Genomic DNA, 27,569 nt, shown 5'->3' on the forward strand with positions numbered 1-27,569 from the left:
AGTACGTTGAAATGATAATAATATTTGTTTTCTTGGAAAGGTGTGTCGTTTATGAAAGAGCAAAATCATTGATCTGTCTGGGTTTTTTTAAGAGGTATCTATTTTGTGAAAATTTAGACATAATTAGTGCAAATAAAAAATTATATTTAAAAAATCAACACAAAAATATGGTAAAGGAAGAAGATATTTTCGAAAATTGTCACTACAAATAAAAATCATTTATGACTTATTTCTATATATTTTTCCCTATATATTCAAAAACAATTTTGGTATTGTAAAATTTTGGGCTAAAAATTTTATCTAAATTACAAAAAGCATAAATCTGTAAAAAATCATTGTCCATAGTAAAATTTTAACTTGAACTTAATAAAAACATGCATTTAACAGTACTAATACTAAAAGTTATTCTAATTATGAGAACATTTTCCTCTGGGTCATACAGAAAAAAGTTTCACAGAGAAAAAAATATTAGAAATGTCAGTTAAAAAAAATTTACAATAGTGTTTATGATAATGTTCGAATTTCGACTTCTTGTAAAGCTTACAGAGGGAGAGCCTCACGTTTAATTTTAAAAAACTCAGCGGGAAAAAAATTCGCTTTTAAATGGCGTAAACGACCGATTAGGTTTCCCACATTGACTGAACATGTGCTACCGTTTTGTAAAAGACGCCTGGCAGGAAAGCTCTTCTTTTCCATAGATTGCAACAAGAACACAGATTTGCATCAGAACTTGCTTTTTCTTTTGTGAAACTGCCGTTTTTCCTAAAGTTGAATTTGTGAAGGTACCGCTAAACGGTAGGAAATTTACCCTGGACAGACCCTTGAACTCAGTATTTATTTAATATCCATAAAAACAATACAGTATAACCCTAAAACAACACAGAATTCAATACAAGTTAGCGTTCCAAAATCGTGCAATTCTAGGATGTATTTATTACTTAATTCTACATATTTAAAGAATAATTAATACATTTAGGTATATATTTATAAAATAAAAATAAAAAATACCTTGGCAAATATACTAAATTAAAAAATATATGACACTAAAATTTTATACTTTTATTGTAAAATATATAAAATTGCATCTATTATTTGAAATCAAAGTTCTAATTTTTGGTTAAATTAGAACTAATCCATATTGCCTTTATAGACAACTGCATTTAAATCCTTAAAAATATTTTCTCACAGCGCTTCTGTTTTGAGATTAAGCTCTTTTGTTCTCCTATACGGTTTATTTTTATGTTTGTACGGTTACCTACGATTATGTACGGTTACTTTCTTATGCTTGAATTGTTTAAAAAATGATTTCAAGGAGTAAAAAATAAAAACTAGTTAAATAGCTGCAAAAAACAAAAAAAATTTAAAAACTATAATTTTCATTTCTCAATCATAAGACCCTTATTTTCTTGAAGAAATCTTAAAATAGTTTTCAATTTTGGAGAAATTGTAATGGTTAGCACCTCTGAAAACAGAAAAGGAATATGAGTGTGATGCTATTTTCAACATTTGTTTTGATGCCAGTTGATGGTAAATTCAGAAGGAGTAGGTGTGAACAAATTGCGTAAATATTTTCATAAATAAGCAGACATTCAATTTCAATATGAAGATGAAAGAAAAGCCATTATCTCCAAATAATCTGCTGTTGAAAAATTTATTGTTAAGAGTTAGGATTCTGAGAAGAAAAAGAATGGAACAGTCTTCTTCTCTAACTAAAGATAGTATTATCTCAATATGTTTATCTTTAGCGCAACTTTATATTTCATTTTACAACCGCATTGAACAGTCAAGCCAATTTCAGGTTTACAACCATCAATGCTTAACTATGTTTCCTTGTAAATTTTGAACCCAACCCGGAAGACAAGAAAACTCCTGGATCAAACATTGGGATTAACCAACCCTTGTAACGTTGCACACAATTTTTGCACAAAACTTAATTTATAATCCTAAATAGAGGTACAGTGTTTCAGAAGATCTAATTTTCAATATTTATAAAACATTTTCCTGAGAGTGTAAAGACAAATGTATCTAGTCCATCTAATTGGAAAAAAAAAACAACACAAAATTCTTCAAAAAAGACAATCTTTTACAAGGTCTAACATCAAAGCAAATGTACTACATTAAAGAATAAAAAGAAAGATAGTATGCATACAAGTACAAAGTAATAGCAATAGTATGTGGTCACCTTTAAGACAAGTTGGAATATTTTTAGATTTAAAAATATTTAACACATATTTTTTCAAAATATAATTTACAATTTTATTAAAAAATATAACTGATAATTTTAAAACTAAAATCAATAACAATAAAAACCAAATTGAAGAGAATTTAATTGTTTGAAAGAATCAGGGGTGATTTTGAGCCGAAGTCAAAAAACCTGAAAATTTCTTGAGTAAAATCATTAATGACGTGTTTCAAAAAATAAATTTCTTTATAAATTTAAATCATTGATATTTCCACAACATGAAATTCTAAATAAATTATATACAACATAATTTAAATTAATAATTTTGTAAAGAGATGCCAAGAATAAATTCTAGTTCCTAATATTTCTAAGTAAATTATACAACAATTTTTATGCATAAATGTAATCAATGATTTCTTGAAACTTCTGGGTCTTGGAATTTATGAAATTTTCGGATTGCGGTAAGCAGAATCATCTCTGAAGAATATTGGACTTAATACAGCTTAATTAGTAGATTGCATCACTACAAGGTTTTAAAAACTAAAAAATTAACATAAAATGATAATTAATTACCTAAAAAACTTTTTTATTTTCATATCTCTTAATTCTTTTGTTAGTGTTACATGAGCTAAAATAATAAAAAAAAATTGAAACAAATATTTTAATCTATTTATTATGTTTTTTTTTTCAAATAGATTATTAAAGTGTTAATACCAGGATTTAAATCTCTTTTTTGCAATTTTGAAAGATAAGGAACTAATTCAACTTGTAGCTGTCTCATACTAAGAGAAGAGCCTGAAAAGAATAGGCAATGCACTTAATTCATAAGCTATAAAAAAATCCAAGTTGAACAATAAAATGTAAATTAAAAAGTTACCAACATTTCATAACCATAAATACCCATAGCTGCCAACATGGATAGGAATAAATAAAGTAGATTTTAAGAAAAAATAAAAATTTTATAACTGTTCCATAATTTTTTAACCGTTTTGGGAAGATTGGGATTTTTATAGTCATCACAATACAAAAACTTTATTACACTAATAAGTTTATTACACTATAAAACTTTATTACACTAATAAATAGTCTGCAATATTTTCCATTTATGATTAATATTAAATGAATTTGAAATGCTTCTTTTTATTATTTTTAACTTCTATTTTAAAAAAGACAAGTAAATCATTATTGATGATTAAAAGATTTTACTATTTAAGTACTGTTTAAGTTAAGAATAAAACAAACTGAAATTTTCAGAAAAAAGAAAAGCTTTAAACTAATTACAATAAGTGAGGCTCGTTCCCTTATGCACTAGCTATACTTATTTAAGTATTCAAGCAAGTGATAAATTGTGTAAAAATTCTATTCCGATTAAGGATATTTTTCAAAAACTTAATCAATTATAGGGAATTTTCTAAAATGTATGAAAACCAGGAGAACAGGGTGTATAGCCAAATCTTTGAATCAAAAATAAGCACTTTTTAAAAACTTTTCAAGCACTTTACAAAAATTTTCAAGCACTTAAAAAATTCATATTCAATCAATGATATTATTGAAAAACAAAAACTTTTTATAAACAGTTTTAGCGTTAAAAAAACAAAAAAGAAACGGGCGTAAATCAAAACAATCAGTACCTTCCCGCATCACCGAGTGAATTCAACTTGACCCTGAACTCAGAATAAAAGTACCCTTACCCCCTATGTCAAAAAAAGTGTTAGAAGTAAAATAAAATAAACAAGAACAAAAATAAATTAAATTAAAAACATTTCATAAGGATCTGATGTTCTCTATCCGAATTGGAGCACTCGGGTTTCGGTTTCAAGTGTGTGCATGCGCAAGTCATAACATGGGTACGACATTAAGTCCGCGTCAATGATTACGTAGCAAACTCCCCATTTTTCGTGAAATGCATGGGATCCACCAGATATCACTGAAGGAAAGAAAAAAAATTATTCAGAAAAAAAGCACTTTTTAAAAACGCCAGCTGAAAAAAGCACCTTTAAAAGCTTTTAAAAACGAAATCCCCAAAAAAGCACCTTTAAGTACTTTTCAGAAAAGCTACGAACCCTGGAGAATTTTTATTATACCAGTAGACCTGGGGAAAAATGGCAAAATCCAGTAGTCGACTGGTAAATCCAGGAGAGTTGGCAGCTATGAATATCCATTTTAAAAACATCATCAATGGCTCGACAGCCCAGGGTGGGCCTTGGCCTTCTCAAGAAGTTTAAATGAAGTTCAAGTGAGTTTAAACTTCTGAAAAAGTTTAAAAACATGCAAATTTTGAATATTTTAGGTGGATCTAAGAATCTAGTTAAAAATTTCCGAAGTCTAAAAAAGTTAAAGCTTTCTAGGAAGATCAATGCTTCCTAATAATGAAAAAAAAAACCTAGAAATATTTTCTCTGAGAATTGTAATCTATAGTATCTGTTAGGTTATTTTAAAAGATTTTGAGCAGAATGAAACTTTTTAGAAAATTATGTTATTTGTGCCCATGTAAATTTTATATCAACTATGGAAGAATTAGTGGCTTTTGGATTTGGCTTTGGTTCCTCTTTGAATTGTGGCATTGTAACATAGTGTCTCTTTTATTATTAGAAAAAAATAAAACTATAATTTCTTTCCAAGAAAAAAAAACCATTTTGAGAGAATTTAATGAATATTTACAGTTATATTGTTTTCAAAACTCACAACATAACAGTTTAGACATCAATGAAGCATTGGCTGTATTATTATTGCAGGAAGCGTTGCCAAATCTTCCAACAATAAATAAGCACCTTTTAAGTACTTTTTAAGAGTTCAAAATATATTTTTAATCACTATATACATTAACAAAATGCAAAATAATTTTCAAATTTTACATGATCATGATAAAATAACCAGTTTCTGACAACAAACTCTTTTCCTGATTATATTAGCTTTTATAAAAAGATCAAGAGTTTTTCCAGTCTGATATCAGGTGGTGGAGAATGAAGTCTAAAATTGAGAATATCTAGCAAAATGCAGCAGAGTTGCACATGAGAGAGCAAGAATGTCAGTGAGCCCAGCTCAGAAGACTTACATGCAGACCCGCAAGTATTTCATCAAACAAGTAAAATGATTGGCACTTTCATACGCTACGGATCGAGGGTACATCGAAATGGAGTGTGGTTTAATGAATTGTGAAAATGTTGAATAGAATAATGTGAAAAACACGCTTCTGCATAATATGCGTCAAAAATCGACAAAGTAAAGAAAAAAATCTAATTTTTGAAAAGGGAAAATTAAGCAGTCTTTAAAAACACTGAATAAAAAAAGCATCTTAATGGCCTTTAAAAAAAGAAAATCGAAGATAAGCACCTTTAAGCACTTTTTAAAAACTCTATGCACCATGTGTTAAAACATAGATAACAAAATTCATTTTACAAAACTGCAATTAATCTTCAACTACTCACATAAGTACAGTGAAGTTAAGATATTTTTACTAAGTGGTAATGATGGAAGCAAGTTTATAATTTTGCTTTAAAAAATAAAAAATAGGAACAAAGTAACTATTAAAATAAAGTCTTACCACTAAAAGCATACTTCAGAGATTTTTGCAACCACCTTTGCTGTAAGATAAAAAAAATAATAAATAAATAAAATTTAAAAAAAATGAAAGCAGATATAAAATTACAAAACAATAATTTTGGCTCAATCAAAGAATCTTCATATATACCTTAGATAAATTTTCGTAAAATTGAGGTTTGTGCAGTGCTCTCCACCTCCTATTATTCACAGAGGACAAATTGAACATCAGACCTCTAGACACCAAAGACACCATATAATCATTCATTGTGTCACAGGACTCTGAAACAAATATATATATATATATATATATATATACATAATTTACCCTAGAATAATGGTAGAGACAATTTCAGTTTTTGACTTTTTTTAAAATTTCTCCAGGATTTTAGTTCATGAGATTTTTTTTTATACTTAGCTATAAAGCTTAAGTTTGAGAAACCAACAATAAATTACAAAAAAAAAAAAAAAGGATTTTTTAACACCCTATGCCAGAAAGCCAATCAAGAATCTTGTATAGATTATTTTGGTTGTTATTTGCAATAACAGCATAAAATTTCATAAACCTAACTAAATATTTATGGAGTTATAGACATTTTAAAAAAAATAAATTCCATTGTCTTATGTTTTTTTATTTTTATTTTTTATAACTTCAATATCTAATATAATTAAACAAAATTGTTAGAGAAATTTAAAATTATTTACAAAAATATGGATTTAAAATTTGAAAAAAAAAAAAAAATCAATAAAAATTACTTAAGATATGAGTATTTAAAGTAGTTCGCTTATATTGCGCACACACAGAAAATTTAAAAAAAAATTCATATTTCTGTAATGAATTGTATTTTGGCAACTAATGAAAATTATCTAATTTAAATATCTTAAAAATTTAAAAAGTGCCTAGCAATTTTCTAAGTTGTTTTTGTATTTTTTTAAAAGAAAGCTCAAAATGATAAGGGTCTTTCCACAAGTTTCATTTTATATCATAAAACAAGATTTATTAAAAATGATGTCGGAAAAAATAGACGAGACTACAAAATAAAATTTGTGAAAAACGCTAACCTTTTGTGATTTCTTTTAAAAAATACAAAAATTACTTAGAAAAATGCTTGAGATTTTAAAATTTTTTAAGATATTCAAATCAGTACTCTTTTCATTAGTTGCTAATTGCGGTTCACCACAAAATCAAGGTTTCCATTAAACTTCAAAAAAAAAAAAAAAATTTGTGAGTTTTTAAGGCAATACCCATATGCAGTGTTGCCAAATTAGGGGTTTCCCCCCGAAATTTAGGGGGATGTTTTATCTTCAGTGGGTATTTTAGGGGAATTTGTTTTTAGGGGTTTGTTTTAGGGTTAATTGGGAATTTTACTAGTTTCAATTTGGTTACATTCTAATATCAAATTTTATAACTGAATGTGTGAGATGGTAATATGAAAATCAATGTTAAACCAAAACAAAAAGATTAAGACTTAATTTTAGAACTTAACCCCTTTGTTGAATGTAGTAACTTATTACTTAACTCGATCAACCTGTACGTTTGGTGAATTTGAATACAAATTATTTAAAAATTTTAATGTGCATGGTTTAAAAATAATGACAAAGGATAAATAAAAAAAGAAGTACGTACAAAAGTACAAGAAAGATTGGGAACACAAAAATCAGCTTAATGGTATATTAATAGTACAATTGTTCATCCTTTTTTCAATTATCAGCACATTATTAATTTCTTGATAATAAAATATTAAAAAGTATTAAAGCAACGTTTTCTATACATTATTTAAGTTTTGTACTATTTTATAATACTTATGCATATTTAAAATTTTGGGTTTTTTTAAAATTTTTAGGGCATTTTACAACGCCATCTGGGGTGATTGGTTACCGGTACCTGACAAAACTGCCCATATGTCACACCTATTTATAAGGCAGACTCATTCATACAATCTTTCTTTCACCCACAGATCGTAATTTTGACCTGAAGCAGAGAATGATCAATCTCCTATCAAGTAACCCCAGAGGTATAATTCGTTATGAGGACATGGAGTACTTTGTGACCCGACAGATTTAATGTGCACCAGTCACCATTTACTACAAAGAGAATCCATGGCTGGGTTCGAATTCCTGTTCGTGAGTCTAGCACCCAACCAACCAGGCTATCCCGGCCTTTTAATGTCATAATTGTATATCAATAAAACTCTTTACGCTATTTTTACTATTACTATATTACTCATGGGTCAGGATAGCCTGGTCGGTAGGAAGATGGCCCCATGTCCGAGAGTTCGAACCCCGCCGGCCGAAGACTCCCCGTGTATTAAATGGTGACTGATGCACGTTAAATCTGTCGAGTCGCAAAGTTCTCCATGTTCCCATAACAAATCAATACCTCTGGGGGTACAGGATTGGAGATCGATCGTTCTCTGATTTAGGTAAAAAATTACGATCTGTGGATGAATGAATGGGTCAGCCCTATAAAAAACGGGCTGTGAAGTGTGTGTAGCTGAAGACGAATTCTTGGCCATAGGATGGTGCCATTGAAAGAACAAGAATCGCACATTCTGCCTTAAATTTGCTTGGTTTCACCAAGCAGGCTTGCCCGTATGGCAAGTCGCATTAGAAGCAACAACAACAACAAACCTATTTTTTATGTGAAACAAAAGAAGAATTTGGAGTGTGGCTTTCACTTGAAAGTAGTTTAGATTTGGATAATGACAGTATTTATTTCTAAATTTTTTACTTCAGGATTAGAAATGAGAGGATCCTTTTCAAACATTTTCAGATGAGTAAGAAGTACATCTTGATTTGATTTCTTTGATGCATCACCTAAATAAAATAAATATCAGCATTTAAGTTATTTAGCAAGTACCACAAGAATTTTTCCCAATGCATGAAACAGAAACAGAGAGGAATCCCTTTTACTAGCATCTTCAGAGGAAGAAACACTCCCTTGCACAGATAAGGGCTTCTTAAAATCTTAAAAAAAATATTGATAATTTTAAAATTGAAAAAGAAAATTAATAAACATCAACGAAAGGAAATGCTAACCCATACAAGATCTCTAAAGTGCAAAAAATTGCAGTTAAAGTCATCAAATTTAATGTGAAAATAAATATGAAACTTCTGAAAAGATTTTTTATTTTATTTCCACTACCCACCCATATTAACATTTTGTCAATTTAGACATTTACAGTGCAGATTTGTTGGCCACTCTTTCAGGGGTACCATATTTTATTAGGTGGGCCAACGTTGCTCTCACAGTAAGCACAGATACTACAGAACATCCATGCTTTGCATGGGATTCTAACCCAAAACTTTTCTGGTGCAAGGTCAGTTCCCTGACCCCTACATAGTCCGGTCGGCACCTCTTGAAAGTAAGAGAAAGAAACAATTAAAATTTTATTTAATCTTTCCTTACACAATATGTTATTATTGTTTTATGATTTTTGCTGTATTTTTATAAATTAAGACATTCAATAAACTGAATATATCACTCATTCAGAGAAACAAAGTTAAGTGTTAAACTAAGCATCCCACAAGTTCTGCTTTTTTGCTTTTTTTTCCTCATCATGTAGTTCACACAATTTTCAAAATGTTTTAAATTATGACAACCAAGAATCTATAGCAGCCATGAAATCCATATAAAAATAATATTTGCACTCTTATTTACAATAGAAATGACAAAAAAAAATATTAAGTGGCTTTTAAAATGTCAGAAAAAAATATAACTTTAATTTCAAAAACTTAATGAATAAAGAAAAACAAATTCTTTTTCTACTTTTTCTGTTAACATTTAATTTCTTTAGTTGAAAGTCAACTTTAATGTCATTCAGTCATTTTCCTATTTCTGTGAACTTTGACTGCATTTTCTTTTCTTTTTTCTGGATATTTTTAAATAAAAATTATTGAATAAATTTTTTTAATTTTACTCTTTCACTTGTAAATGAGAATATTTTTTCTCTTTCAGGAATCTTTCACTTAGATATAATATTTTTAAATGTTTGTTCATAGAGTTCTGTTGTTTTAAAAAATAAGTAATTTAGGTTTCTTTTCTTTTTTATCAAATATTTTTTATGCTTAAAATATATATGTTTAATTTCGACTGAAGATTTTTCACATATTTCTTCTTTTTCTCCTTTAACATTAAAAAAATTTAATGCTTAAGATAACATATCTCTAAAAGCTTCTGAAATTTTTTAAACCACTATGTAATAAGTGTATTGCAACATTTTACATAGGTATGAAGTTTAAAAAGCTATCTTTAACTCCTTATAAACAAACAATATTCAATTGAAATAAAAAGTTAGAAAGCAAAAATAAGCAAAAGGAAATTTTAAACACATGTATGTTAATAAATGCTAACCGAAAAAATTTGCTAACATACATATCTTTAAAATTTTGTTTTGCTTACTTTTGCTTTCTAACTTTTTGTTTCAAATGCTTACATAAGACAGATTTGGTTTTTAACTGCTTTCAGAGCCTTACCATTTTGACTTATTAATTTAACCAAAAATTTTTATCTTAAAATTTGCTTAAACCAATTTCATACTCTGATTGCAAACAATATACATAATACTCAATACTCCTCAAAAAATTGTTTTTTGCACTCTAAAAGTTTTTGTACTAACTGTTTTTACTATTAACTAAACTAAAGTTTTGCTTATTTTTGGTTTCTAACTTTTTATTTCAATTGTTTACATAAGACAGATTTGGTTTTAGCTGCTTCTAGCACTTTTCCATTTTGACTCATTATTTTAAAGTTCTAACCTAAAATTTTTATCTTAAAATTTGTTTAAACCAATTTCATACTTTGATTGCAAACAATATTCATAACACTCAATACTCTGTAACAATTTATTCATGCACTTAAAAAGTTTTTGTGCTAACTGAAAAAAAAATCTTATAAATATATAAACATTTAAGGGAATAAACTGTAAAGTTTCTTTATTTTTATATGATAGACTTTAACAATGCTTCTAAGTTATTTCAAAAAATTAAATAAAAATAAAAGTCAAATCTAAGATAACACTATCAAAACCATAGTGCTTTTGTGACACACAAATTAAAAAATCACATAAAAATCATTATTAATAAATGCATTAATGAAAGTCTATAAAGTCCAATATATAATGGAAGTTCATTATATGATAAACTTTAACAATGTTTCTAAGCTATTTTTAAAAATGCAATATAAATAAAAGTCAATTCCAAGATAAACCTATCATAACCATAGTGCTTTTGTCACACACAAAATAAAAAATTACATAAAAATTAGAATCATTATTATATGCATTAAAGAAAGTCTATAACATTTAACATATAATGGAAGTTCATTATATGATAAACTTAAACAATGTTTCTAAGTTATTTCTAAAAATGCAATATGCATAAAGTCAATCCTAAGATAATTTTATCAAACGCATAGTGTTTTTGCAACACGAAAAATGAAGAATCATATGTTTATAAAAATTAGAATCATTATGTAGATAACGTACAAGACATGCACATGAACTGCATAGAATTTATGGCATTCCGTATATCTCCCAAAGAATCGGCAACAGTATTTTCAATTTCAGACTTGCTTAGTTTTTTGTTGCAGGAATGCACCTAAAATTTAAAAGAAATGAAACTTATTAATTTGTCTCCTTCAATGAGATCTGAAGTTTAATGCAGGAGACACCTTACCTTTGGTGAGTTATTAATTTTTGTGAGCACTTTCATCACCATGGTTGGGGCAATTGCATTAAAACTAAAAAAAAGTAAAAAGTATTCAACAAAAAAATTATTAATAACATGTAAAACACAAAGCTTTAAAGCAAAATTCGTTGAATTCATAGTTTTCAATAACACAAAATAAATGAGATACTTATACAAAATAAGCATTAATAAAATAAACAGTAAAACTGTTTACTGAAACTTTTTCTTTTGCATTTATAAATGTGTTAATTTAAAAAAAAAAGCCAACTTTTATTTAATAGGGAAGCAATCATTTGATGTTAGTTGGCAATATCTTCTCATTTTTAAATGTATATTTTTGTAATTATGAGAGTGCTTAGGGTTTAAAAATGGTTTACTTTTGTAAAATGAGATAACGGAGGCTCACAATTGTCATCGGTTAACTGTATTTTTAGTTGAGAAATGCTCATTTTTAGGCACTCCATTCTTCTGAAAATCCTAAAATTTACCATATTTTATATAGTGGTCAACAAACATGTTCAAATACGTTATGTTACAAAACCAACAAAACAAATCCAAAATACTAGGTGATGAAAAAAATATATTACATAAAAATTGTAGTGTATCAGTAAAAAATCTGTTCCCTGATCTATCTCTGTTTAATACACATAAAAGTAGCATTACAATAAAACTATTTACCTAATATTTTTGATTTTCAAAGAAAACTTCAAATCCTTAGGCAAAAGAGAACCTTCAAGACTTTATCACTAATGATGAAAATTACTGGATGATAAGACTGAACAGCGTACCTCCTTTTGAGAACAAACACTTTGTTTTAAAATAATGAAAATATGTAAGCACTCAGTAGTAAGGATAATAATATTTTCGACAACAAACATATTTGATGTTTTCATATTTATGCAACATTTTGGTATGTTTTGAATGTAAAAACCAATGTAAATTAAATTTCCAATATTTTCAGACACTATACACAAATGTGAACATAGAAAAGCATTCATTTTATGTATGTTCATAATATATTTTAAATTCACTTTCACCTTTTGCATTTAACAAACATCAACATAGATTTGTGCATATATAGTGCTATAGTTTTATGAAACTTGTGGCTGAGAGGTAACAAAATGTTTGCAAAGGAGAAAAAAAATCTTATAAAGATCTTCCAGGGGTGATTGTAAGCCCAACTCATAAATCCTGAAAATTTCTAGAGTAAAATCATTAAAAAAAATTAATATCTTTATAAATTTAAATATTTACTTTATAAAATAAAATTATCTTTATTTATTGAAATTTTCAAAACATGATATTCTAAATGAATTATATGCAACATAATTTAAATGAATAATTATGTGTAAGTTAACTTTTATCTCTAATCACATTTATTATTCTACCAGAAAAAATATTTAAAAATGAAAGAGATGCCAAGTATAAATTCTAGTTCAAAATTTTTTTTAATAAAATATACAAGAATTTTTATATATAAATGTGATCGATGATTTCTTGAAACTTCTGAACTTTGGATTTGCGGAAACTTTCAAAACGCGGTTAGCGAAAAAACCAGATTTTTTCTGGAGCTCAATCACCCCTGATCTTCCATATTTTTTATTTAGGAAATGTATATTTTGCGATGTTAATAAATAACAATCCCAACGTAGTTGCCAATTTTTTTTTAAATCAAATTTTCATTTAAATAGAATTTAAATAGAATTTTTTTTTATTTAAATAAAAAAAAAATTATATATGCTAGCCAAATTATCTGATAAAATACATTAACAATAAGTTATGAATTAAAAGTGCAATTTTAAAACAATAATATAGCTAAAACTATTAATATTTCTATTTCAAATGCTATTCAAAAAATAAAATAAAAATTTATTATTACAAACTAAACATCTAAACTTTTAAGGACAGGGAAGCAATTTGACAGTTAGATACCTAATGAAGAGTAAAATAGTTAACATCAGAACACATTAAAGAAAAATATTATTGAAAGTTTCCCTGGGCTATATTTTATCAAAATAGTTATCCTTTTTAAACACTAATAGCCAGTAAATATGTTTTAAAAACACTTAAGGCATTCAAATAAACATAAAATTAAATGGGTATAATTGAACTATGTTAAATTTCTAGCTGATTGTTTTGCATACAGTTAGTGGAAAATTATAATTTAACAGTTTGACACTACTCTTATCCACTTTCAGTCTCTAATTTTATTTATTTATTCAGGGGTGATTGTGAGCCCAAGTCAAAATTCCGGAAAATTTCTTGAGTTAAAAAAAAAAAAAAAACAGTTTAAATTGAAAAATTAGAAAAAAATTTAAACAAGTTTTTTTTCTTCCTTTTTCTCAATATTTCTTAGTTTACTTAAAATATAATTAAAGTTTTACACATACCTATACCATTTACACATACCTATACCTGGAGAAGTAATTAAAATTTACAAATATGTCTTTCTTTCTTGAGTTTAACAACTATTTACTGATAAAAAATTAATATTAATCATGAATGTAAGCTTATAAAGTATCTCTCTGGCTCACCCTTACAAACAAATAAAATAAACTGTGTTTTTAAGTTTCACCTTTGAAAATTTGATTTCCGGAAACTTCTGTGATCAATGATTTTTCGAAACGTCTGGACCTTCGATCTCCGGAAACTTCCGGATCACTGTTAACGAAAAATCCGGAAATCCGGATTTTTTCCGGAGCACAATCAGCCTTGTTCATTAGTATATTTAGAAATATAATAATTTACCCTTTGGATAAAACCTTCATTATCAATGAGATCAGACTTTAAAAAGCATCGCACAGTAAAGAATGTAATTACAAACATATTTTCGACCTAATGATTAATCATAAATGGTCTCAATTATTTAAAAAAATCAATTTCAAATCAGCGGTTTTCTTAAAAAAATATATAGTTGATTTAAAACATGACTTAAATCAAAAGATTTAATTCACTTCAACTTTGTATCCCAATAATAAAAGTGAATTTTGAGTTTAGTAGAGTTCCAATATTTGTTAGTTTTTATCATGTAACGAAAGCGGCAGCAGCAAAAATTTGCCAAAAATATTTGACAGTGAAAAAAAATGCACAGGGGAAACAAAGTTGTTCTAAGAATTAATTCAAATTTTAAATAAAAATATATTTTCTCTTTATTTTTACATGAATTCTTCAATCTAAAGTAAAAACAAATGAATAAAAAACAAATATACCTTAGAATGCAATGAAGCAGTGTTGGATCTCTTATAAAAGCATTTGGAAACTCCTAATGGAGAGAAAAAACTTAAAAAGTATTTGGTTCATTTTTGAAAGAGTATAAACAAATAAAATTAATAATACACAATATTTATTTGAAACATAATCTTAAACTATAAACATGATTCAGACGTGCCAACCTAGCAAAATTAACATTCAGGAGTTTCCCTAACAAGGATTCAGGAGATTTCAGGACGGGTAAAAAAAGGTGCATGGTATGCAACATTTAGCACTTCTAAGGAATTTTAAGTAAAAAATTTATTAAATATAAGAATGCAAGAAATTTTACACACTAATAGAGCAATAATTGTTTAAAAATATTAAATGGAAATAAAATAATTAAACACAGATTTAGCAACACAAAACTATATTAGGTAGATACTCTTTAAATAAATACCATTTCCTTAATAAAAAATTATTCAAAAACCCTTGACACTGTAATAAAAATGCACAAAAACTTCTAAAAAATAAACAAATTGAATAACTATTTTATTTTAAAAAACCAATTCAATACTAATGTATAAAAATACTAATGTCTGTACAATAAAGAACCAATTATCCGGGATGCTCTTGACCATCGCTATCCCGGATGTCTTAATTTCCCGGTTTCCTGGATCGACAAAAAAGTGTCGTTAATCGATGTTTTATCAAACCCAAATTACAAGGAAAAAATTTAAACACATTTTAAAGTAAGAGAAAAAAGAAAAGCACTCCTAAATCTAAAAAGGAAAAAAATTGTAGTAAAATAAAATTTAAAAGAATAAAAAAATTTGCAAGTTTAGACAAGAAAAACAAGTTTAAAAAATAATTACGATTCCTAAATCAACTAATAAACAAAATCAATGATTAAATAACGCAATATATTCGGGAGAATATATTGCGTTATTTATGAATAACTGATTTATGAATAACTTATTTATGAATAATAATATGAATAACTCAAAATTCGGGAGACTCCCGCAAAATGCGGGAGAGTTGGCACGTCTGATGATTTAATGAGGAACTCAATAGTTTTCAAGTAATTTTTATTAACGCATTCATAAAACCAACTAGAAAATTATGAAAAAATTACTGTTCATAAACATTTTTATGTTTAAAAATGAGTAAATAAAAAAAATGCATGAATTATCGGAAAATATTTGCATGTCAAAATCCAAAGTTATAATACTCCGAGAAAATAATTGAACTTAGATAAATATTTTTTTAATAAAAATTAATTACGACAAAGTATTTTTATTAGAAGAAAAGAATTAAACTTGATACTTTTTTGAGTAAGACCAATATAAAAAAGTTTACACAATACACTGTTTTATATAAAAGCTTGTCACAAGCAGCCAGCAATAACATTTGTAAGAAAAATGTACTTGAAAATTAATTAATTACCATAAATTATTTTTATGTATCACAGATGAAAAGCAATTTTTGAATCATGGGAAACAATTTGAACATAGGAAACATTTTGAAACAATTATAACAAATTCATAGGAGTGCAAAAAATGGTAAAAAAACAAACAGGAAATTAAAATTTTCATCTGCTTCAAACTGCTAATCAAAAAAAAAAATAATAATTTTTTAATAATTAGTTTGAAATTAATGTGATGGTCTCACTTATAATTATTTTTATTCTTTTTTCAATTTTTAATTTTTTTTCCCTAGTTTATTTGTTCAAATTTAAAATTACATTTCATAGCAAATACTGAACCTCAGGGATGAGATTAGCCAAAACGCAAAAAAGCTGAACTTCCACGCGAGTAAATTTTACGCAAGAGCAACCCTTTAATAACAAAATCCAGACAGTTTAAGGTAATAAATAATGTGTTGACATACAATTGTGTACTAATCTATTATTATAAAAACGATTACATTGATACTTAACATTTAGTGAAAAAAAAATTACCAATTGAAAAAATAAAGCTGGAAATTATATTTTTCCTCAGTTCACATAAGAGACAATTATTACTTGAAAAACTACCTGGTTTAGTAAATTAAAACTACTGAGAATATACATTAATATTTCATTTCTTTTAATAAATACTGTTATGTGATTTATAGCAAATTTATCAGTAATATTACTTTTTAAATTATATTGGAAAGAAAAACTTTAACAATGGACCGAATCATTATGTTCATATTATAGTCTAATCTAACTACAGCCCTCTGAAACATATCAATAACAGTGAAGTAGAAATATATAGTAACTCCTTAACATACAAAAATTGCTATTTTAGTTTGAAAAATTATATGACAATCAGAAACTGTTTAGATAATTGTTTTTTATTTGATAAGAATTTTGCATTTTATAGCATAAATAACAGCAATTATAAATAAAATTTTGATGATGAGTTAATTAACTCTTTTTCTCCAAAAAGTTTTTTTTTAATAAAATCCCTTTTTAAGTGATTGCTTTTGTTTGCTATATCTTTTATGTTTGTTATATTTAGTCGTTAGTCCATCTTCAAACATCTTGTGACAAATCCTTTTTTTTTCTTCTTTGCAAGCACAGAATGTAAGTTTTGAATATATTCCCTTCCAGTTTCTTTGATGTTGTAACACTTACAATTACGAATAATCGTCGTTAGAAAAACAGTCACCTTTATAGTAACTAATTAAAAAAAAATTTACTTCTTACAAGAATCGCGATAGTTGATCTTAAAACTGCGTGAATATGAATTATGTATTTTGAAATCACATGAATATGAAACTAGATATACGATTTTGAAAATGAGAAAATACAAACTGGGATATAGAATTTTTAAAACGCGTAAATACAAATCACGATTCATAATTTTTAGATCGCGTAAATACGAATCATGATGCGTAATTTTTAGATTGCATAAATAAGAATTATTATGCATAACTTTTAGAATGCGTGAATGCGAATCCCAATGCCTTATTTTAAAATCACGTATAAATACGAAAATCAATGTTTGATATTATAAACCGCATGAGCAAATCAACACATTGAATTTTAAACTTGCGTGAATACGAATCGCTACATAGGTTTTTAAAAAGACGTAAATACGAATCACAATATCGGATTTTTAAATCTCGTAAATAAGAATCGCAACACGCAAATATGAAAAGCTATGTTTGATATTAAAATTGTGTGAATAAGAATCGAGATATTAGCAGATTCCAGGCTTGGGACCTCTAAAAGGCTTGTCAGAGGCAGCGTCGTTTGAACTACGAAAATCGGATCCATCTGGAGGGCGGGTAAAAAATTCGGAAAATCTTATCTGCTGCGTGTAAAGGGGAGAAAATAGGTAAAATAAGTAAAAATGAGAAAGGATTGGTAGCTATGTAGTTTGAATTTTCTGTTCCTCTTTGAAAATCGGTGAATTTTCTGAAAAAGCAGAATACTTATTTAAAAAAATGAAATTTTTAGAAAATCTGAATTTTTGATAAAAAAGCTGAAATTTAAGAGATAAAAGTGAAAAAAGCTGAAATCCGCTAAAAAGCGGAAAAATCTCATCCCTGGAACCTATGATAATAAACAAGACATTAAAAACAAAATTGTTGCAATCCAATAATGAGAGAAAGGTTACAAGTAGATCAGTAAATGAAGAATGCAGTTGGAAAAACATTTGTTTCGTTATGTTTGTTTTCTTAGTAATTTTATTTAAGACAGTTCAGGGATTAAATTGAAAACCCTATAATCCACTTTTGGTTAGAAGTGAATTCTACAAATAGGTGAATTGGTTCTAAGTGAATTCTACAAATTTATCTTTCCTACTTCGTCTTTTAAACTTTTAGAAACTTCCATACCATTCCAGTGGGCAGTAATTATAATTTCCTTGTGCTGTATTTCTGAGTCCCCATGGACAACAAAACAACTTTGGGAAGAAGGGAGGACTCCTTCAATTTTTAAATTATTACAACAATCTCATTGATAAGTAAAGTTTGAAACAGTTTTAAGTCAAACTTAAAGGTGAAAAAAAAAATTTTGTTCTCATATCCACAAACAATTATCCGAGTTCTTTGTTTCAATGTATTACATTTTATAGAATTGTGTTCTAAAAAGAAAAAATGATACAAAGTGTGAAAGAAAAAAAAAGATTTATTTTAAAACATTTAACATTAAGTTACAATTTTTTATTATTAGAAGGAAGGGGGAAAAATGTAATTTTTTTAAAATAATAATAATAGTCTGTATTTTAGGATATATTTTAAATAAGTACTTAACTTATTAAAAAATTTAACTCATGTTTGTTTTTAACAATATTTTATCATTTTTCATACAACAGAAAATGAATTAAATTATCTTCATCATAATGTAAACTTAGTTTTTCAAATGTACACAAGATCACTATGAATCATCTTTAAAGAAAAGTCAACAATCCATAGAAAAATGAATTTCCTTATTAAAAATAAAGGCCTCAATGCAGGAATGCGGTTTAAAAAAAATTTTTTTTTAAAAAAATAACACAGAAATTTAATTTTTTTAAAATAAAATGTGATCTTAGTTCCCACGCCTAAAAATTTCCTTGTTTGATAATTAAATAATTGAATAAAGAAGTCTCACCTCAATAAGTAATAATTCTTTTACCGTTTGAATATAAGAAATATTTTGAAGATTGTAAGAGAAATCGACTGAAGGACTGTGCTTGAGTTTCCCTGGTGGTTATCTGATCTCCAAAGCAGAACAAGCCTAGCAGACATTTTAAAAATATTTAACATTTATACAAATAGAAAATATCATTTAATTTTTGGAAGGTATAGAAGATGTTAGAGAAGTCATATACAGGCAAATATAACAATTTTTTATGTAAAAATCCTAGTTCGAATAAATAAATAATGGACAATTACAACATCTCTTTTCTTTATTTTCAATCCTAACTTACTGAAAATTCTCTCCTGAACAAAAAAATCTAATAGTTTTTTTCCTTAAATGTTTATTTATTTAATTATTAAACGTTTAAATTGCCCACAAAGGCCTCCGTAGTGGATGCAATCAAAAACTATTTCTGATTGGTTATGACGTCGCATGTGCTGAATGGAAATATACCTCATCCATCCGCTAAGGCTATTTCAATGTTCTTATAGAATTGATATATTGAATATTGATGAATTCACTGAAATCACTTGTATCAACAGTCAGCTTTGTATATTGTTAGTAAAAATTTTGTGAATTGAATTTACGGTGTCCAAAATAGAAGAAAGATTTTAAAACTTCTAATTGTACATTTATCACTAAAATAACTAAAGAAATGGTTATGCAGCTCTTCACAGAGAATCAACTTTTCTTCTTTGGTAAAATCAATGGTGTTAAAATTCACAGAAAATATTCAGGGGTCTGTCTAAGCTTTTTAAAGAGGTACCTATTTTGCGAAAATGTAGACATAATTTGTCTAAATTTTCGCATGTGCTGAATGGAAATATACCTCATCCATCCGCTAAGGCTATTTCAATGTTCTTATAGAATTGATATATTGAATATTGATGAATTCACTGATATCACTTGTATCAAGAGAGTCAGCTTTGTATATTGTTAGTAAAAATTTTGTGAATTGAATTTACGGTGTCCAAAATAGAAGAAAGATTTGAAAACTTCTAACTGTACATTTATCACTAAAATAACTAAAGAAATGGTTATGCAGCTCTTCACAGAGAATCAACTTTTCTTCTTTGGTAAAATCAATGGTGTTAAAATTCACAGAAAATATTCAGGGGTCTGTCTAAGCTTTTTAAAGAGGTACCTATTTTGCGAAAATGTAGACATAATTTGTGAAAATCAAAAAGTATATTAAAAAGCCCACACAAAAATATGGTGAAAAAAGAAATTATTTTCAAAAATTGATACTACAAATAAAAATCATTTATGGCTGGTAAATTTCTATATAAATTTTTCTCATATGTTCAAAAACAATTTTGCTATTGAAAAATTTTGGACTTTAAATTGTATCCTAATTTAAAAATCCATAAAAATCATTATCCATACACAAGTTTTAACTTGAATTTTATAAACACTTACATTTAACAGTACTAGCACTAAACGTTATCTTCATTTTATGAGAACATTTTCGACTTGGTCATGCAGAAAAAAGTTTCACAGAGAAAAAAAAATCTTTAATAAAAAAATTAATAATTAATTAGAATAAATTTAAAATAATGTTCAAAATAATAGTTCATAAGTTAGAAAAGTTCCATTTCAAATCGAAATGCATAACTAACTCAGGGTTTATCGTTTTTACGGGGATATAACAACAAAATTTTATGAAGACGAGGGTAGAGAATCTTGGAACTTGTTTTTTAAAAAATATTTTGTGAAATTACTGTTTTTCCTTAAGTTGAATTTGTGAAGGTACAGCTAAACGGTAGCAAATTTGTCCTGGGCAGAGCACTAATATTATTTTATTTAAGTTTTTTTAAAAAATAAAATAATGCTCCATTGCAGCCCTATAGCTTAATTAAAATCAGTCACAATTTGGATAGAAGTAGTACACATTTAGATATAAGGTGAATGATTTTATTATTCGGCATAGCATAAAAACAAATCAGTGTTTTCATAAATCTAGTACATTAAAATAATTCTATCCATCATCGTTTACAATCTTTGTGCTAATGTTCAAAAAATCAGGTAATGTAATCTAATTTTGCCTCTTTTTTTTTCCTTAACTGGAGTTGAAGGATTTTCTTTAAGTAAATATTTAATAATGCAGTTCTTTTTTCCTTCTTCTTCTTCGCTATATGTTAAATATTTAAACACACATTAAGACTCATACATATTCTCAATATTATTCTTTGAGTAAATAGGAATTTCTCCACGTAGAAATTATTTTTATTTTCAAATTTATAATTCCTTTTCCTGCTATATAGTATTTTCAAAATATGGTAACTGTTATTTTTTCTTCTAATTTCTGCAAATCTGCTTGACAAAGAAGAATTCTAAAATTGTAAAATTAATGCATTATACATTTCTAAGGAAAAACTGTTTATTGAAACAGTTGAAAAAAAATCTCAGGTTAAGCATCCAGTAACCCCAAAAACGAATCAACACTTTCAAGAATCTATGTGCTTATACTTAAATTTTAATTTAATTTAGCAACATAATTTCAGCGAATAGCTTTAAACTAGACATTTTTGTTTCACTAAAGCTAAAGAATTAAAAATAACTTATGCAAAATGAAAAGAAATTCTAATGCACATTTTTTAATTATTTATTAAATGATTATAGAGACAGTAATCTTGATATCTTTTTTGAGCATTTTTAATTCTGCGAAAAATTATTTTTATATGTATTTATAAAATTTAATTCCTGTTTTTGTAATGTGGAACTAAATAAATACACATGTTTGATTTGAATACTCTTCTGGATTAATGCAATTAAAATAAAATTAATAAATTATACTACAATATATTAGTTTTGTATTTTTTTCTTTTTACTTATTTTATTCATTTATTTATTATTATTATCTTTATATTTTGAAAGAATGAATTAAAATTTTTACCGGGCTCACAAGTTTTATCAAAGTCTACTGCTATGCTGAAGATAATTTCCTGCATTAAATTCAAGCTAAATAAATAAAATCAATAACTTAACCTTTTCTACATTTTTTAAATCTAAAACTATTCTATATAAAAAAAAATAGATTCAACATTCTTTTAACTTAACATGAAAATAAATCTTCAAAATTAAATTGAAATATACTTTAAAATTAAAGTTAAGATGGCTAAAAAAATTAAAGCACAAATTTATTTTGCATTTATAATGCATCATTTTAATCAGTAATATTAGACATCCATAACTCATTACAAAAACCTTTTTATTGAACTAAAAATTCTTAATCATTCAGAACTCGAAAATCTCGCCAACTATGAAGAAATGTTTCAATGGGTACCATTGAAATTAAACAATATTATAAAAATACGTTAGATTAAACTCACATTTTCAGTATGCCAAATTAGGGGACAATTTATTTTATATATCTTTGTTCACACACAGTTATTTCCCATCTAAAATGGTTGGATTTTATTATGAAAATTTAAACGAAGACAAGACATGATGGCTTTTTCAACATAACGATTGTAAATGAATGGCAGACAGGAACAGATGACGTCAGTTTCTGAAAAATCATGGACTCCCTATTTCAGAAAGTGAGTGTTTTTTGTTTAAAAATAACTTAATGATTAGCACTCTTAGAAAAGTTATAAAATGCTTTCTGGAAGTTATGAGGGATTTAGAATGGATTAATATTTTTTTAAAAATTAGATTTTAATTGTCCATTCTACAAGTTTCATTTCTTCAAATTAGAAATAGTTATTATACTCTTATATCAATGTCTGCAACTTGCTTACCATTTTAAATATCTAACGAATTCAAAAATAGCCTTAATGTTATAACACTTCATGAGGTTGTTGAGCTTGAATAAAAATTATAATTTGCTGGATTTGTTTTTAATAATTGTATGATAATATTAACCAAATTATTCAAAAGTTTTGGTTCATATTGTTGTTGAAAAATATTTATAAATTGTACTGCATCTTAAATTGGTAAATTTAAAATAAATAAGTACAAAATTGATTTCAATCAAATCTGATTTCTTTTTTACCTTGTAATCATGATTTTCATCATTCATCTTTTCATTTATTTATTTTTATTTTAAAATGTATTTTGACAGTGGCTTTTTAAAATAAAGAAGGCAAGTCAAACATAAGTATCACAGGAAAAATTGTATACCTTATATTTTAACAATTTTACGCATAATAAATATTTTTTTTAAATAAAATTCAAGAAAGGAAATAAAATTACCATCATATGTGTTTTTGGCATTTTCTTTATGCTTATTTGACCAAGTGAATAACTCAATATCAAGAGATTTACATAAAGCTTTGACCGTTGCAGTATTTCCTACACCTGGTGGGCCACTCAAAATAAGGAAACACTCCTATATTAAACAAAAATGTACATTAATTTTTCAACAATGTGTTACAATACAAAAATCAGTAAACGCCAATTAGAATCAGCCTGATTACTACTCAAATCATAATTTAAATGGTTAGAATATTTATTTTTGAAAAAATCACACATTGAAATTTTAAAAAATAATCCTTTTAACATGTATCATTTCTAAGTAACATTTAATAAAACTTTTTTTTACATTAAACAAAATTCGCTCATATATTCAAGTATCTGTTTCTGTAGCATCATAAGTGCTCTTTACCTTTGTCATTATTATCATACTATTACCAGAACCGCTCCTCACAAAAACTAAATAGATAACATGTAACTTTTTTCCTGAACAACAACCAATTGAGAGGACCTACATTTCCTAGTTTATCTGATTTATCATCATTTCTGATGCAAAAAATAAAGTGAATATTAAAAGAAGAAAGCTTTTGATTAAGCTAAGAAGATAATTCAATCACTTTCATAACATTAATTATGAAATCCTTAGTCAGGGCAGATTCTTCTTTTTCCTTTTTGAGGAAGCTATTTTAACTCAAATGGGGGTATATATCCATATTGTGATCTGTCGCGCTAACTATAATAAATAAGGTGCCAAATAGATTTTAAACTTGCAATTTAAAAAAAACATGTAGATATTTGTCCAGGAATGGCTACGAGTTATACCTTTCAAGTTAGTCCTTTCTGTGATGTTTTTTTTAGTTTCTCGCTGGCCTCTGCCCAGAAATTGCCAAGACTAAGAGAAGTTTGAATTTCTATTTTTTTTTCTAGTAGCAACAGATGATACAGCAATTTCCTAATGATAAAGCAATTTTAACTCTATATTGGATGAAATTCCTTTTGTTTCAAAAGATACAGTTATGAGGGAAACTCTTTGGTTTGAATTTTCTATATTTAATAAATGGATGTATTCCAAATTACATTGCTACTTATGTGATGACAATATTTGTTCTCAAAATTTACTATTCAAAACCGCATTCCAAGAATTAAACAGTAGGATACCTACTTTTATTTATTTCTTTGCTTCTTCACTTAACATACAAATTTCAGAAGCTGTTTGTAAAACATGGGGCTCAATTATTGACCGTGTAAATAAACAGAGATTAAGATCTAAAGAAGGAAATGAAGAAGATGTTGGAACAAATGACAAGAGAACATTTATTCAAATAAATAGACCACCAGCTGGATACAAAAATAATCAAAAGTTTATAAAAGCAGGCTTAATTGATATGTATGGACCCAATTACGCTGTACATTTTACGAATTTTCACAGTAATAAGATTATGAAAAATTTTGTCACTTCCAAAGTAATTAACAAAGTGAATACAGAAGCCAATTGTTTACCATGCTTTAAATGATCAAAAAAATATTTTATATTATGTATTACTCAACTTTAATATTAATTTTTTCACCTGATTTGTTTCCGTACCTGATGTAACTACTGTAATAAAACGTTAAATCATACTGTTTTAAACTGATACTTTAAATTTTTTTTAAACTGATACTAATCTGATAACTAAATCTAAATTTAATCTTTTTCTCCATTCTTAGCTATTTTTATTCTATCTTTTTACAGGTTCTGGGTAATCTTTATTTATGCTCTAGTAAGCATTTTTGTTTGCAGATCTATACATTTATAATTTTTCTTTATTATAAGATTATACAAATTTAAACTTAAACAAATGTAAACTTATATTATGAAATTAAGAAGAAAAAAAAATACACAGTTTTATTCTATGCATGTATGCCTTTTTATAACCATGAAGAGCATCGATTATTATAAATTCATTACACATATATTTATAACGATGAAAATATCTTGCAGAAAGATATTGGTTCTAGTTAGGTTTGTCGCAGAAAGCCAGAAAAAATTCTGCCAAAGGGCCCACCCTCAAAATTTCCTCAAATGATAAAAGAAGTTTGAATTTCTATTTTTTTTCCCTTGTAGCAACAGATTTAAAAGCAATTGCTTACTTTATGCCTTTGCGAGGTGTTTATTTATAATTTACTGTGCATAGCTCAGTACATTTCAAAATTAAAAACAATTTGGAGAATGATAAACCAGAAAATATATTTGAATAACTGGAATTTTTTTAACATTTTCTAATAAAATTCAAAATAAAACAAACTTCTAACTTATTTACACATACAACTTGAATTAATCAACAACATAACGAAATTGTAGGTCTTCCTTCGTTACTCATCATTATCATAGTTGGCCAGACAGCTCAATGTGGGCCAATGCCTTCCTCTGAAGATTTCTCCATGAGGACTTCCGATTTATCTTTGATCTCCAATTCTTTTTATTAATTGCAAGAAAATCAGACTCCACCGAGTCAGCCTATCTCAACCGTAGCTTTCCTCGCTTTCTTGCTCCAGTTGGCTTAAAAAGCAGCATCTTTTTTGTTTTTGTTTTTGCCATCACTCATTCGAATCATGTGGGCCATCCAATTTATTTTATGTATTTAATAATACAGTATGGGACCCCTAATCTGGCAGCACTTAATACGATCCATTCCATTTTTTTGTTTTAAGAAATTTTTATCGATAAGAGGAAAAAAAATCAGTTATATTCTCTTTTTATTTGGAATTTTATTCTGTTGAAGCAAGTAACTTTATTTTATCTTTTAAAAATAAAAAAAAGCATGAAAAAAATAAATCAGTGTCAAAGGAAACATCTGTTTCTAAAGCAGTTTAAAATAAAGTGAAAGGGAAAAGTAAAAACACCTGCATTTCCAATGAACAAAATAAAGAAATGGAAGTTGGAAAGAACTGATCAATCAATCTTGACAGCTGTGCAAGTGCTACTGGTTTGTCCCCACATTTCCCTCTCCAATTTGACCATAAATTAGCCACACCCTTTTGACATTAAAAGAACCACTTGGGGTACAAGATGAACTATCTCTTTTGCTGCTTTTTTTATTTGATGTAAATTATACTCTTTTGTTTTCTTATTAGTTATTAACTGGTAATTTGTTTTTCTTAAAATCGTATTTAGTTGTTAGCTTGTTTTTTTTATTGTTATTAGCTTTTAGCTTGAAACTGGAATTCCGAGGAATTTCTGAAATATGGAATTTCATAGGTCCGATGAATGCCGGATTTGAGGTCCTATACTGTATAGGGTTGTTTATAAATCTTGTATAGTTCAAAGTTATATCTCATTCTCCAGTAATTGTTTTCATTTACAACACCAAGTATACTCCGCAAAATCTTTCTCTCAAATATTGAGAATACTTTTCCTCCAGTTTTGTCATTGTCCAAGCTTCAGAAGCGTATGTCAAGACTGATCGGACAAGAGTTTTGTAGATTAAGAACTTTGCTTTTCTAGAAAGAAACCTAAATTTAATAAATCTTCTCAGACTTATTTGCCAAATAGAGTCGGTTTTTTATTTCAGGAGTCATTCTGCTGTCAATAGTAATAATTGATCCTAAGTAAATAAAACTCCTTACTGTTTCAAATCCATAAGAATCTATTACAAGATAGGAGAATGGGACTCTGTTTCTTGAGAATAACATATATTTTTTTCCCTCTACATTTATAACTAAGCCCATTTATCTTGCAGTCACCTCAAGGGCAAGAAATGCATCTTTCAGGACAGGAAGGGAACGAGCAATTACATATACATCATCTTTCGTCTTGACCAGTTAAGTGTAAATCAGAGTTTGTTCATTAGAAAACAACAAATTTCCAACACAATCGAGCTACCAGGTCTTGCCCCACTTTTTCCCTTCATTAATTTAATTAAAAATATAAATACTTAAAATTCGCTTTACTGCATTTGTATTTAAATGAGAGGAACTGCCTTTTCAAAATAAAACAAGAAAGCAAAAACTTACTTTATTCTGTTTATTAGTTGCAGTCTGAATCCAGACTTGTATTTCAGAAACTTTTTTTTAATGAATTGCAAGCTCTTCCTGAAAAGAAAATAGTTTATTATTTTTTACAAAAACATATTAAATAAAATATGAAACATTAATTTTGAGAAAATCTTTTTAAGTAAA

The 27,569-nt window shown here is 27.0% G+C and overlaps 1 protein-coding gene across 14 annotated transcripts in view; it reads right to left on the reverse strand.

Annotated features, from left to right (window-relative positions):
• The window catches only part of LOC147803227 (uncharacterized), a 33,388-nt gene that overhangs the window by 1,205 nt on the left and 4,614 nt on the right, over positions 1–27,569 (reverse strand). The window contains exons 2-10 of one of the 14 annotated variants that reach the window (XM_087150594.1): positions 27,405–27,482; positions 23,412–23,547; positions 22,111–22,175; positions 19,209–19,310; positions 14,620–14,672; positions 5,874–6,004; positions 5,727–5,766; positions 2,897–2,977; positions 2,756–2,810 (exon numbers count right to left, since the gene is read on the reverse strand). In XM_087150594.1, coding sequence (XP_087006720.1) covers positions 2,756–2,810; positions 2,897–2,977; positions 5,727–5,766; positions 5,874–5,990 — 293 coding nt within the window. In that variant the 5' untranslated portion in view covers positions 5,991–6,004; positions 14,620–14,672; positions 19,209–19,310; ... (1 more) ...; positions 23,412–23,547; positions 27,405–27,482. Of the gene's footprint in view, positions 1–2,755; positions 2,811–2,896; positions 2,978–5,726; positions 5,767–5,873; positions 6,005–8,353; positions 8,540–8,674; positions 8,690–11,208; positions 11,321–11,398; positions 11,463–14,619; positions 14,673–19,184; positions 19,311–22,110; positions 22,176–23,411; positions 23,548–24,573; positions 24,678–27,404; positions 27,483–27,569 lie in introns of those variants that run through there. The other 13 variants (XM_087150592.1, XM_087150590.1, XM_087150587.1 and 10 more) reach the window with 13 other exon arrangements.

The sequence above is a fragment of the Parasteatoda tepidariorum genome, chromosome 9 (genome assembly GCF_982258835.1).
Source record: "Parasteatoda tepidariorum strain Cologne lab strain chromosome 9, Ptep-v5.0, whole genome shotgun sequence".
Classification (NCBI taxonomy): Eukaryota; Metazoa; Arthropoda; class Arachnida; order Araneae; family Theridiidae; genus Parasteatoda; species Parasteatoda tepidariorum.